Source organism: Rhipicephalus microplus, chromosome 9 (genome assembly GCF_043290135.1).
Source record: "Rhipicephalus microplus isolate Deutch F79 chromosome 9, USDA_Rmic, whole genome shotgun sequence".
Taxonomy (NCBI): Eukaryota; Metazoa; Arthropoda; class Arachnida; order Ixodida; family Ixodidae; genus Rhipicephalus; species Rhipicephalus microplus.
This window is the reverse complement of record NC_134708.1, coordinates 10,680,435-10,695,166: the sequence shown is the minus strand read 5'-3', so window position 1 is coordinate 10,695,166 and position 14,732 is coordinate 10,680,435. Positions and strand designations below refer to the sequence as shown.

Here is a 14,732-nt window from a genome sequence, read left to right as displayed (position 1 = left end):
AGTGAAGCGACCAAGGTTCTTAGTCCAATATCCTGGCTGTTCTAACGGTCCCTTGGTTTTTTTTTTACTTCTTTTAGACATAAAGCAACTCAAAAGGAGGAACAGAAACGGAACGAAACACAAACAGACAAGACACAACAGTGTGTGAGTCCTTATTGCACGTATGCGTCTCGTGGTTTACGCTGCGCTGTATTTTTCTATCGCATGTTTTTAACAGTGATCCGACTACACGCGTAGGCTGAATGCTCTGACAAGTCTTCGTTTGTATAGTTTGTATTGCTTATTGCCTCGAAGTGGGCGACAATATTGCGTACAGCTACTGTAAAAATCGTGCCGAATCAATGAAGTTTGCGTTTTTCAAAGTAGTAATAATATTTAGAGTTTCACGTCCTAAAACCACGGTACTGAATTGAATTGAAGTTTATTTGTCCTGAAATTCTTACAGGATCGGGAGCAGAGGCTAAAGGCTATATAGCCTGACATAATTGATTGATATGTGGGGTTTAACGTCCCAAAACCACTATATGATTATGAGAGACGCCGTAGTGGAGGGCTCCGGAAATTTCGACCACCTGGGGTTCTTTAACGTGCACCCAAATCTGAGCACACGGGCCTACAACATTTCCGCCTCCATCGGAAATGCAGCCGCCGCAGCCGGGATTCGAACCCGCGCCCTGCGGGTCAGCAGCCGAGTACCTTAGCCACTAGACCACCGCGGCGGGGCATAGCCTGACATAGGGCCTCTGCTCCTAAATAATTTATAAGTCCCAAAATCACACAGTAGCGGAGGATTCTGTAAGTTTTGACCATCTGGGATTCTTTAACGTGCACTAACATCACACTGTACCCTGGCCTCTACCATTTCACCCTCGCAGAAATACGACTGCCACGCGTGGGCGGCGATCGAACCCACGACCTTCGGGTAAGCAGCCGAGAAACACTGTTTGCACTGAGGCGGGCGTTTTTCAGAGCAGCGAAAACCTACCTCGTGTTATTCATTGCTTATTCTTACAGGAACTCCCCAAAGGAATGAGGAGACCACACAGCCTGGCCGCTGATTCATCGATGGAGTGCTCTTCTGGACTTCCTTCCACCTTCTCAGCTTTTGATTGTTGCTCAGAAGGCGTGGTCTTTGGCAAGCCTTCGAGTAACTATCAAATCTTGGGAAGTCGCTAACACTTCTAGCTACGAAGTCCAAGTGCTCACGGCATCTGCTCGAACTTGGCCCTTATCTGGCACTGAAAGGCTACGCTGTCGGGAAGAGAATAATGGTGAGTATCTTTCAACTGCTCAGTCTACAAGTGTTACACGAGGATGAGGAGCTCCTGTTTTGTGGGCATATTAGTACACAGCAAGCTCATTGAACACAGCTGCAGTAGGTAGATTTGACGCTACTTCGTATTTGAGTCGCTATACACGAAGTGAATCTGATCAGACTACTGGGACTGCTCAAGTGATAGACGATCACGAAAGAATTTTGCGCTGAGTATGATGCCGTTGTAAAGTCGCAAAAGCTCTCAACAACATTCTGGCAAGCTTTAACTATAGTTTCTTCTGTGTAGCAGTGGAGAAGCGAAATGCCCATATTTAACGAAAGAAGGAAAAGGGCAGGATGCCGGAAAGATGTTCTTGTTGTTAAGCGCTATCGACTCGATATGAACTGCCCGTGACGTCATTGGTGTACGAAATCCAATTTTACACAAGGTCGATACTAATGCTCTTGCCTGTGGCCCGAACTCTGAAGAATTCCGTATGAACATCGTATGCAGTGCATGAGAAAGATTAAGAAAAGGGATTTCCTCTGAAAACCTCGGGTGAGTGCGTGCGAGTGATTGTATGTGTGACTGTTATGCATGTATGTAACTGTGCATATTGTTTGCTTATCATTGTATATATCATGGTCATCACCCGGCACTTGGAGTAGCCTGTCAGTTGAAAAACCAGGAAAACGTCTCCAGCTTCCCATTAAAATAATAAACATATACCTCTGTCTAAATATTCCCGCGTCCCCCATTTCCCCCGATTTTCCTAAGGGAGTATAACTGATGTCCGAAGAGCCACTAGCGTGTACCGTCAAGAATAGTTCTGCACGTGAAAAGACATGACTTATAAAAAAATGGGGGAGGGGTTTAACAAGTAAACGTATAGTTTTCCAGAGCAGAGTGCAAACGAATACCTTCGGCCTTGCTGACTTCCTACTTTGGCTAGGATTGCGTTACGTTTTGTTGAACGGAAAGCTTGCGTGACACGACATAAGTGAGAAGCTTAATGTCCATACCATCGCTTTGAAAGAACTTTGTCAATTAACCTCTTCCTTATGACCGAAAGACCGTTAAGTTTGGAAATGAAAGCGGTTCAAGAGAGCGTGACGAAGCGGATAGAACGAACAAATATAGACACGAAAGGACAGACGGGAAACGGTGCCGAGACGTCCGAAGGAAAGCTGCGAAGGAGGGATGCAAGAGAAGGAAGCAGCCGGTGGTACAATCGAGGCCGGGAATATGAGATCCGCTGACGGCAGGGGAAGCGAGAGGGCGCAGGGGTCGTAGGTCACCGAGGTTCAAGATGCGGCCTGACTTCGGCCGTGTTCTCTCCCGCTCCCCCTTTCCCTTCTTCGTCGACCCCACCCTACCGTGGGCTCCCCTCCTGTTCGTTTACGCGACCCAACAAACAGGCACCGGGCGAACACAAAAAGAAGAAAAATTAGCACGAGGAGGTGGTGGTGGTGGTAGTGGCTGGTAGAGGGCGCGCCTTACATCGTCAGGACTGAAAGGAAACTCTTCTAATGTTTTTGCGCTTTCGTTAAAGCACGCAACCGTACTAGAAGTTCTCTCCTGTAGTTTATTGAACATTTTCTAGCGTGTTTCTTCCTCGCTGCCAATCCTGTTTATGTATTCGCACATAAAAGAAACAGGAATCAAAAGAAAAGAGAGTGGTTCGAGGGGATGTGAACGCTTCTTGGGTTCTTTATTCAGCGGGATTTTGATCGGTGGCTGAAGCTAAGATGAAGGAACGTTAGGGGGACCGTCTACGTGACGTAAGAAGGAGTGGGCACCAGCGGCTGAGGAGGGGGGTTATTCAGGAAGAATATGCGATGGCCCCTGCGTGGGGCGTCTTTTCTGTGGTGCTTAACGTTTTGTAAGTAGGGCACTAATGTTGATTCCGATTTAGGCACCCCCCTCCCCGATCCCCCGTTTTACGCAACGATGCTGGCGCCGCGATGGGGAGAGGGAGGGAATATGGCAGCCATCTTGTTGGCCCGCGTTCCCCACACGTTACGTGGTTGACGGTCTTGAAAAGAAAAGAGAGAGACGCCGAGGGAGGAGGAGGAAAGCGGCGTTTGCCACCTGAAGACGTTCTTGCGGGGACGCAAAGTATGAAAAGCGAGAGTTCGTTCTTCGGCCCGCTGTGCAGGGAGGGTGTGCTATACGCATGCGCAACAAAAAAAAAAGAAAAAAAGTAATGAAAATGCTTTTAAGATTGGGAGCGTGGGAAAGATGTGGAACTGTAGCGGTACTTTTGCTCCCATTCGCCCCACCCTCCGCTTCTTCTCCTTGTAGTTATCTTTTATTAATCTCCCACCTCGGCGTTTCGGCTGCCTTTCGTGTACCAACATCTGACCTTTCACATACCATATTTTCTTTACGAATTCTTTCCGATCCCAAGATGACGAAACCTACCAAGAATAGAGAAAGCGTTACTTGGCGCCACGTCCCGTTTCTCGGGTGGTGCTCTAAGCGTTCGCTGCGTAAATGCTCGTGATTTTTTTCGCACTTTTGTCTCTTTTTGTAGGAATCGGACGGAGGCGACTGATTTTCATTCGCCCCCTCCCTGGTTCCACGTTGACGCTGAAAAAACGGGAGGTGTGGTGGTGCTCGGCCATTGTGCCGCGGGCGACAACGGTGTCGCGTTCGTAAGCGACGCTTTCTATCGCGTAAGCGCTGAAAATCCATCCATCACGGGGACGTCAACCACGACGCGGCATATGGATGATCTTCAGCCGCCAAACTTCGGTTTCTTATTTATTTCTTATTTCGATAAAGCGCGCCCGACGCGGATTCGGGCGAGCACCGGCAGGCAAGCAGAAGCGGCCACAGGGGTCACGGAGGTCATGCAAAATGGAAGTGAATCGCTCCCCAACACATCATGGTGGGATGGTCGCCCCGATGATCATACTTCAAGAAAGCGTCGCGGTCAACCAGTGTTGAACCTTGACTAGCAAAACATCTAATGTCAGCACACCTATAGGTGTATAAATTATTCCTCCGGAATTCTGTACCCTTTAATAACCAATCAAATACGCGTAGCGATACAGCTCTTTCATTCATTTTTATTACACTAAAAAAGAAAGGAGAGGGGGGGACTCAGTTGAGGTTTTAGGTAGAACTTACGCAGTAACAAGGTCTTATCCTAGGAATATTCCCACATTGCCGGTACCTTTGGTGCGGTGAAATTGTAACCGGTGCCTAAAAGAAATAAAGTATGTCATGAGTAATAAAGATGAGAACACGAAAAAGCAATGAGCTTAACCTTATCGCTATAGTACGCTGCTGAAGGAGAAAAAAAGAAGATTGAGGATAAAAAGTGCAAAGAAGGGAGTGCAAAACCATACGAAAGGCACAACGCATGAGTGAAATCGAGACAGTGAAGTGCTGTCATTCGTCCAAGCAGTTACCTGAAGTTACCGCACAGAATTTTGTTCGGTCAATCAGTAGAACTCATCTGAATTTTTCCAACATAAATTGATGGTACCTTGGGAAAAATTCTTCAAATAAAGTGATGACAGTATTGTAATTTCTTGCCGAGTATGTTTCTCTAAGGGAGCCGAAGGTCACTTCGGAAAGCCGGCAATAAAGCTGAATTTCGTAGTGAAAGAAGTAGCAAAGTTGACGTTAAAGATCTCGTAGGAAGGATTTATGAAAACATTCCCAAAGTGCGATCACGAATTCAACACGAGCTTGTCACATTATGCGATGATTCAAATGTAAACCTATGTCATGTACCTGTAAATGGAGTTAGGCAATTTATACGTTGCTGCATGAGAGGACGTTATACGTAGGGTCATTTACAGCACGTAAAATGTTCGCGTGGCTTAATTTTATGTAAACTGCGATGTTATGCGACTGGACCGTGTTATGTGCCGTGTTTCGTATTGCTGCGTGAGTGGCTTTAATGAATACGCGATAATTTTTATGGCTTGACTGACTTTCGTGGACTCTTCTTAGGTCATCTTTTATGCAATTTGTTTTTGATTAGTGTGATTCTCACGTATCGAATTATCTGGAAAGAGGTGTAGTTGGTGCTATAAAAGCGCTAACATCTCCTAAGCAGCATGTACCGTATTTACTCACATGTAACACATTATTCCCCCCCCCCCTTTTTTTTTACTTATCACTTTTGCGTTGCAATTGAATAAAAAAAATAACTAGCCCCGCCACGGTGGTCTAGTGGCTAAGGTACTCGGCTGCTAACCTGCAGGTCACGGGATCAAATCCTGGCTGTGGCGGCTGCATTTCCGGTGGAGGCGGAAATGTTGTAGGCCCGTGTGCTCAGATTTGGGTGCACGTTAAAGAACCCCAGGTGGTCGAAATTTCCGGAGCCCTCCACTACGGCGTCTCTCATAATCATATGGTGGTTTTGGGACGTTAAACCCCAAAAATCAATCAATCAAAAATAACTATATTTTTCTTCCTGGAAAATGAAAAGTTATCTCTCGCGTCACAGCTGTGGTCATACTACAATTGCGTAAATACGGTAGTTAAAAAGAACAACGTACGGACTGCAAGGACAATGGCGAAAACGACTAAATGAGCTTCATTTGCCATGGACAGGAGACGGAAGACTTGTTGAAGGTACGTATACTTTTCTACACAGACGAGATTTTCGTCCAACGAAAGATCAATGACAAACGCAACGGCAAAACCTGCATCGTATACGGCGGTCAATAGGGAGTTTTAGAATAGCGCACCGCGAGCCCTTGCGGTGCGGTTTCTGCCACTGCGCATGCGTCGTAACGCGAGTCGGCGTTCGCGGACCGCACGCAGAAAATCCAAAATTGCGTGCGCTGATGGCGGCCCGCATGTGGACCGCAAGCGCTGGTTTCGAGTCTACGGTGTCGCTGCGACCGTGTGTTGCGGTTCGCAGCAGGGCAGGCAAGCGCTATTCTAAAGCTCTTATGGCTTCGCCCGAGATTACGCTGGTGATGATATTGATAACACGCCGGACGCATCCAGCTAGACCAGACAATGAGCGATTACTTTTTGCGAAGACATACCGCAGAAATTGGCGCGAAAGCGTGGATAGATATTTAGGGTAAACACGACACATCCTCTGGAAGTCGGCGCCTGGTGTCATGTGTATTGTACGCCCACTTTGCGGGCAATCTGCAGCCGAGTGTTTCGTTCAAAGAAGAATGACTATAACCAACATTTCGAGATAATTTTACTAGGTTTTTCTGCTGCACTTGCTGGTCACCTATTTTTATTTATTTACTACTACTACTACTACTACTACTACTACTACTACTACTACTACTACTACTACTACTACTACTACTACTACTAATAATAATAATAATAATAATAATAATAATATAAAAATAATAATTTTGAATTATTCTTATTATTATTATTAAAACGGTAAAGACAGAACAGTTGGAAAGTGAAATAGCTAACTAAAAAGATAAATTTGTTAACCAGGAATTTTAGAAATGTGGGGAATCGAATACGTTGCGGAGAAAAATGCTCTGGCTTGTAGATATTGCTGTATATCAACCATTATGTATCCTTTGCACCTCACCACAGCTGGATGGCACAATATAGAATGCTATCACTGTGAAAATATCTTGCGATACTACTTAAAAATGTCCTTACACTGCGAAATCGTTGAAGTCGCAGGTCAGTGTAGTGTATGACCTGTGTATTTTTGTCTGGATTATGCGGGCGCAATCTGGTGCAACTCGCCAGACCAATCCGGCTGAATGGGTCAATGAACGATGTCTCTAGCATACGAAACCAGTGTGGTAAAAAAATTACCGACGTTTCCGATAATGCCTAATGCGAATTCTTAGCCCAGCTTTGAGTTGGGGCAAAGCCCGTTGTGTTTAAAGTTTGGATATACGCAGTGATGGAAATGCATTATTCGTTACATATTGCCACAGAAACTGCCTGCGCTGCAGTGCTACGTGAACCACTCTGCACATTGCAGGCACCAAGAACCAAGCTAAACGCATACAGCCCCGCTTCGACAGGCGAAGTCAGCCGCAGTGAACCTGTCAGCCCTGCATGGGCAAGAGGTCAGACCGAAGGGCCAGCGCGTGTGACGCAGGAAGAAGGCGAGTTTAGAGGCCCGTGGCCCGTCGACAGACTTTGCGTTCGCTCTCTTTCGTCCTCGTTTGCTCCATCAATTGCACCGCGATCTGCAACGGCGTCGGCGCTCAACGCGGGAATGGGCGCCTAAGAAAGGCATTCGTTGCGTCGAATGACCTTCGAACCAAATGATATTAACTACTCCAGTGTAGCAGGGTAGGAAGGTATAGGGAAGTCGTAATAAACGAAGTGCGGCTAACTTTCATCAGATGTTCCATTGATCGTGGGCTTGTCGGTGATCAGCGGTTTCCGATATGGCACCCTGATCTGTTATCGAGGCCACTTGTCGTTTGGCGTTGGCACATTTTATTGTTGCCCGGATATGAGCCGCGCGGTCGACGTTGTTGCCCGTGGAAACGGAAGTATTGCGCGTCGAAGCACGCACGTGGACGATTATATAGAATAAATGGTAGAGAAGGAAAGGTAGGGAGGAAAACCAGTGCGAGGGTTCGTTTCAAGGAAAGAAACAGGTAGGAGAAAGCACGGCTTAGTGAGAAACAAAGAAAAAAAGAAGCAGGAAAGGAAAGAAAAAAGAAAGAAGGCAATGAAAGAAAGAAAAGAGAGAAAGAAACAAAGAAGCAAGAAAGGAAAGAAAAAAAAAGAAAAAAGGCAAGGAAAGAAAGAAAAGAGAGAAAGAAAGAAAGAGATAGGAAGAAATAAAATTAGCTCTAACTCTGTGGTGAAAACTAACCCACTAAGCTTCGCTTGCCCGAACTTTCTTGATTGCCGGGTGGCTGTTTATTTCTTTCTTTCTGTAAACAGATCGAAAACATTACAGAAAGAGAAGGCAGCAGGTTTCTGTGATTCCTTTAACTTATTCACTTATAGACAGCACCATTTTATCCCGCGGATAACACAGTTCCATGAACGCTTGTGATAATGTACATAAAGAAGAAATTAATCCATAAATACAGAGATAATGATTAAGCCAAGGTATTTTGTGATTTAGTCACTGATGAGAGGAACGTACGGACAATGGCCTGCATGACTACTCAGTCGTGTTCGGAATAGACTTGGAAAGTAATTTTTTGCAATACCACGTTGGAAAATGGATGTGCCTCATTGAAGCTACTTTCGAATCACGGATGATAATGGCCTGGCCTGTATGCGTTAATATGTTATGGGAAAATGTATTGATCGGGTGAAGTTTTTGGCGACGCGTGCAGACTTCGAATCAGGAATGTTCCCGCTGTGCACGCCGCGCATCTATAATCACTGCTTTTCGTAATAGCAGATCATACAGTGTAGCAGGAGTAACAGGTGACCTACAATCAAAACGCCGACACCCGAATTATATATGCACACTCCATTATACCGTGACAAGAGCTGAAGCTTTTGTTGGAAGTTGATATGCCAGGTTATTATGTACAGCCAATCTTGGATGCAATAAGCAAATCCATTTAACAGCAGTTAAATGTATAAAAATTATGTATGAAACGGCATGAAAATGTTCCTGTCACTAAGTGACATTTGCTAAAATGTGATGCCGTTTAACAGCAGTTAACCGCATAAAAATGATTAATGAAACTATATAAAAATGTTCCTGTCACTAGGTAACGTTTACTAAAACGCGAGACTTCTCGTTAATTTCTTGTACTGTATCACTTGAAATGTTATTCTGTTGGCTATATTTACGAATAACTCGCTGGATTTTTAAAAAATAAGGCTGCTTTTCTGTTTTGTTTTGCATTTTTTTCTTTTGCACTGTCTTAATTTATCACGTCGATTTGCAGGAGGTTTCACGTGGATTCCCATACAGCGAAACGTTGAAGATATGCGTCATCGTAATAAGCGTACCATAAAAATGACCCGCGTGTAAGTTACAAATGCTGTAAACGTGCACTAATACTGAATGACATGAAAGACCAGACTGCCCTAGTAGAGAGTAAATGCTCACATGTAGTAGCTAAGAGAGCAGTAATGCTTACAGCTTCCGTTTACGACGCAATCTGACTTCTTGGATTCAGAGGGTCCGGCAATTTGGATCATTATAAATGCTGGATGGCTTCCCGGAAGCTTCATGTTTTTTGGCTTTGTTTTGTTTTTTTCGCACAGCTACCTAGATAAGCATGTAATGTGATACAATAGCTGTATGAGTGCCGGGGGCAACGCTCGAGTGACTGGAAGTCAATCTCTCTTTGTTTGAAACGCGAGCCGGATATGAGTCCGTTGTGTTCGACATGTGCACCACTCGTGCTCAGCGTTGCACACTTTTCATGTTCAGTTTCATGCCCATGGGGCGGCTTTTAAAGACGATAGTCTTTTTTGGAGACCTTCGGCGCAAAAACTTTGGTCTGCGTGTCTGTACGTTTGTCTGTTTGTCCACCCTTAACGCCAACCGGGTACTCTAAACAGCACCAGCCGATACCCCGAACGGCCCACCCCATCCGCAGCGCCCACCAATGTTGCTCAAAGATCAGCGTTCATACGTGTGCGATTGTCAATTAAAAAGCAATTATTGCGCATATCTGAGATACCATAACAACACGTATATATTCTGCATGTGCGTCTTTTTCGAAGGCAAACTATGATCGGCGAAATCACGAAGAGCGTTGTAAACAATTATTAAGCATTCCGTGTTAAAAGGGCATTTTCGTGCGTAAATGTTACGATGCGCTACTGTTGTTCGTCAGTTCGTTACAGAAATTAGAATGTAAAAGGAGAGGGGTAGCCGGAGCGATGTAAAAAGCACCAATCTCTCGTTAAGTGCATTTATTAAGAAAAAAAATTTTACGCCTCTGCGAATCGACTGATACCAGGGGCGGATCCAACCACTCAGTTTAGTTGAAGGGAGGGAGGGGCGGTCACTCTAAGTAACACCAAAGAGAGGGGCAGGATTATGACTGTTTTTACTAGCAGAAAATCCTCTTCATAGCATAAATGTTGTTAATACGTGCTAACAGTGGTTTCACTCATTTGTTCTAATTGGATATAGGAGATGGACTACAAGTACTGAAGTGAGGGGGCTTACTGACACAGACTTAGGGGAGGAGGGCGATTGCCCGTACCGCTCCCCCTCTGGATCCGCCACTGACTGATACCAGCCTGTGATGTAATTGCAGAATGATAGGCGCAAATTTAAATGATACGAAGGCTGCAAGGTTTATTAGAGAACAAATGTAAATTTACGCAATATCCTGCGGCTGGCATTAAAAGAAAAAAAAAGATTAGCCTTGACGGGTCATGTTGAACAAGTTACACGTTGTTGCATGTTACACGTTGTACGAGTGCCATATGGTCGATTAGAGTGATGAATACAAAAAGATGGAAAACACGGTCACGGGTGGGTGAGGGTTATGGAATGGGGCAACGTAATTATAAAATTGGCAGGTAATGGCCAGCGAACGCCAGGGTTGATTGGAGATCACTAGTTGTGAGTGGGCGTCATCTAGCAATGAACATGAAAAAAAAACTGATCATGATTACAACGAAAACGATTAATTTAGTGGAGACAAAACAATGTGTGCTTATTCCTACATGTGTCCTGGCGTTCGACGCTGTTCTCGTTCTGCATGTTGCGTTTCCTCGTTTGATTATGGTACATGTTTGAGCCCCACCACATTGTCTCGCGAATCCCCAGAATACACCGGGGCTGAAAGAAACTGGAAAAGGAAGAGATGGAGCGAGAGATGTATAGGAAATGCAAGTAGGTCAACGTGATACTCTTGACCAGTTTGCACAAGGGTTGGTAAACTTGCGTTGTAAATAATACCAGTAGAAAGAAATGAAATTAAAAACAAGGAAAAGGCGTAAAAGCAACGCACACACAGGTAAGGCGCTTTAGGCACGGCCCCTAACTTTTTCAGGTGCACGAGCATGCGCTTAAGGAAATTCTAATATGTGCGATTATCGTGCTTTGGATGAAGATTCATGACAAAAAACCGAACCTGTAGCTCGATATTGCGGCACGTAGGCTTTGTGGTGCGAGCACCGTGGACGGTGATATGGCTGTGTTTACGGCAACCAGCGTCGTTTGAATCACTGTCCTGCCCCGCCGCGGTGGTCTAGTGGCTAAGGTACTCGGCTGCGGACCCGCAGGTCACGGGATCGAATCCAGGCTGCAGCGGCTGTATTTACGATGGAGGCGGAAATGTCGTAGGCCCATGTGCTCATATTTGGGTGCACGTTAAAGAACCCCGTGTGGTCGACATTTCCGGAGTCCTCCACTGCGGCGTCTCTCATGATCATATGCTAGCTTTCGGACGTTAAACTCCCATATCAATCAATGAATTACTGTCCTCCCATCAGTGATGTGACGCGGCTCTCAATGGCCACCTAATGCTGTCCTTCAATAGAAAGCGCCCATCTATCGTTAGGGCTCACGGCCAAACTGTGCTGATGGTCAGTTTGAGCAGTTTCACGCTTCACGTATATCACGGCTTAGGATTTTTCGTTCTTCAAGCGTAGTTTCACCGCTACTCTCCCTCCCTCCCCTGCAGCTTTTTTGCAGACTGTCTACGACTGAGGCCTTCAAACCCTAACCACACGGGCGCGTTGCAACGCATCAGCGCGTGGCCTTCAGACTCGGCGCCGTGCCCTTTCCTTACAGAGAGAGGGCGCATGGCTACACGAGGCTGCGCATCCTCTCTTTTTATCGAGGGAGAGGGCTTGGCGCCGAGTCTACACGCCCTGAGTGGTCGGGCCTTAACCACATGTACGCGTGACGCACTGTAACGCGTACGTGTGGTTAAGGCCTCGCGTGTGCGTCGCAGTCTTTGCCACGCCCTCTCCCTAAAAGAGAGAGAGAGAGAGTGGGCGCGCACCTAGCGTAGCTATGCGCCCTCTTTCTCTATAGGGAAAGGGCGTGGTACCGACTCAGTAAGCCACGCACTGACACATCGAAACGGGTACGTGTGGTTAAGGCCTTTAGAGCTTTATGGTCAGAACGCAGTGCGAATACGAAGTATACTCAGAGGGGAAGAAGGGATGATTTTGAAGACGATAGTCTTTCCTGGGGACCTTCGACGGAAAAATTTTGGTCTGTCTGTCTATCTGTACATTTGTCTGCTTGTCTACTCTTAACAGCACTAGGTACTTGAAATGGCCGACCCCATCCGCAGCGCCCACCTATATTTCTCAAGTTTCAGCGTTCATACTTGTGCAATTGTCGATTAAAAAGCAATTATTGCGCATGTCTGGAGCACCCTAACAACACATATATTCTGCACGTGCGTCTTTTACTAGAAAAGGCATGCACAATTAATTTTAGGACCGTCGCGCTTATCACGCTGCGCTGACCGTACAACGCTTGCTCGAAAAGGAGTGTGTTTCCAACGTTTTGCTAAAACGAGACAGTGGTGGCACCTACCCGTCGCCTTGCGTTCTATATACACCTTATCACATCTGAGACGGGCGTGTACACCCATCTCAGAGCCACGCGCCTTGTTTTTGAACAAAACTGCCAGATGGCGCTCATGTCGCACGTGTGACGTGACTTGATGCGCTCGTTCGCCTCCGCCGCACGCTTGATGCACTCTGACGCAGTGACTCCAGAATACCATTCAGCGATTTTCTTGCGCAGAACATTAAATGTTTTGTTCACTCTCTCCACACGCAAGACTATCGTCTTTCAACGACAGTTGCAGATTACATGCAGATACGGGGCAATTTTTTTTTCTTTGTCCGCACCTACGGACGAAGCCGCACGTAAGCTGTACGCTATGGCACTGAATTTAACCTATGTAAATTTGTAGCGTATGTAAATTTGTATGTAAATTGTTGTTTAAATGTAAATTTACATTTGTATGTAAATTTGTTGGCTCATAGCGTGCCATTAGAGTGAATTTATAGGTTAGTCATAGCACGCCATGAGAGTGAATGATGTAGCAGCCACATTAAAACACGAAATTTCTAAAACCGAAGAATAGCTGCTCATGTACTGCATTTATAAAGCCTCGCCAGCCGCGATAAATAACCTTAAAGGTCACAGCGATTCACGATAAAACAAACGAGAGTCTTCACAACAGCGCCCTAATCTTATCTTATAGCGCCCAGAACAAGGCCAAAAAGAAAGTAGCCAGTAATAGCCTTGGTATGCGGCCAACTGAGATAAGTTAAAAGTACTACGATATTTGCACGTGATACACGTCAAAAAGTGTATTTGCGTAGTGGCTTTATTGGAGCTGTCCTACGGCGTGATTAGGCGATGCACCTCAGATTGGCCCGAAATCAAATGACAACCTCCGTATGCTTCGTCTAATGGCCGCGAAAACGTGTTAGCGAGAGTGAGATCTTTCCCCGCCGCGCCAAGCCCTTAGTCGGGGTTTCCTCACTCGGAGGCCCTTACGGTCAGAATGCAGTGCGAAGGTGATGTAATAGGGTGGAGGGCTCACCCCCTTACCGCCCCACTTGGCCAGCTGTATGCACCACTATGGTGATGCTCTCGAATAAGGGCAGAGGCGTATGTAGATATTTTTTTCGGTGGAGGGGGAACACTTTGACTTGAAGTGAGGACTGCACAATCAAATGGTCTTTTGGCGCTATGTATCCCATGGCAAAAAATTTCGGAGTGAGAGGATATCACTGTGCGCTCTCTATTCTTTTTAGAGGTACCACACTGCAAGCTTGGCAAGTCTGCTTCATGAGCAGTCATTATAAACGTTACAATATGAGTAAGCAAGAAAGACAGACAGTGAAAAAAAAAGAGGTGTTACAGAGTTTGTTAGACACACATGTCTTACTTAAGCGTAGGGTCAATACCAAAAACAGCAGTAACTTTCTAAATTGAGATCTTACACGTGGAACTCGCTCACTTCACTGTATGACGTTATTTCGAAAGAAATGGCACTAAAGAAATAAGTGGTTTACAGAAAACGGGCTACCTGTAAATGCTGAGAAACTCAATAAGTCTTTTTTGGGTGAAGCAGGAAAACAAACTGCAGCAGCCATAAAATTTCTCTGGCCAACCAAACTCTGAATAGGGTCGACACAGTCAAGTATTTAGTTCTTTTCGACCATCATGCACTTCCACAGGAGAGACCAGATCAATGTTGTGTGCAGAAAACTAGCTTTTAGCAGTTATGCACCGGTCTGTTCCTGCCAATATTTTCCTCGTTGTCTACTTAGTTGGATATACTTTTCCCTGGTTCATTGACACTTCGGCGATTGCTGTGAGGCTTGGGGTTTAGCATACAGAACTCATTTAAGACCTAAACTGGAGTGACGAATACGTGCTTCAAGAACAGTAACATTCTCCCCATTCTTTACACCAATAGCCTGTTCATTACCTTCTATTCAATGATCTTCATAGTCTCCATTTAGGGAGCTAAGAAACTATAAGGTAACTTGTTTAGTTCACAAAGTACTGTACGCGAATTTTCCACTACCCAACATCATATTCAACTTCCCGCGTGCAAGCACCAGGCG

The 14,732-nt window shown here is 45.6% G+C and overlaps 1 protein-coding gene across 3 annotated transcripts in view; it reads left to right on the top strand.

Annotated features, from left to right (window-relative positions):
• LOC142771534 (uncharacterized) overlaps positions 1 to 5,366 on the top strand; it is a 29,212-nt gene extending 23,846 nt beyond the window's left edge. For 2 of the 3 annotated variants that reach the window (XR_012885975.1, XM_075873127.1), the window contains 3 exons: positions 78 to 144; positions 876 to 922; positions 1,015 to 5,366. Coding sequence is in view for 1 of the 3 variants with exons in the window: in XM_075873127.1 (XP_075729242.1) it covers positions 78 to 144; positions 876 to 922; positions 1,015 to 1,058 (158 nt within the window). In the remaining 2 variants the exon portion in view is untranslated. Of the gene's footprint in view, positions 1 to 77 lie in introns of all 3 variants that reach the window. The other variant, XM_075873126.1, reaches the window with a different exon arrangement.
• Positions 5,367 to 14,732: the final 9,366 nt, after the last annotated feature.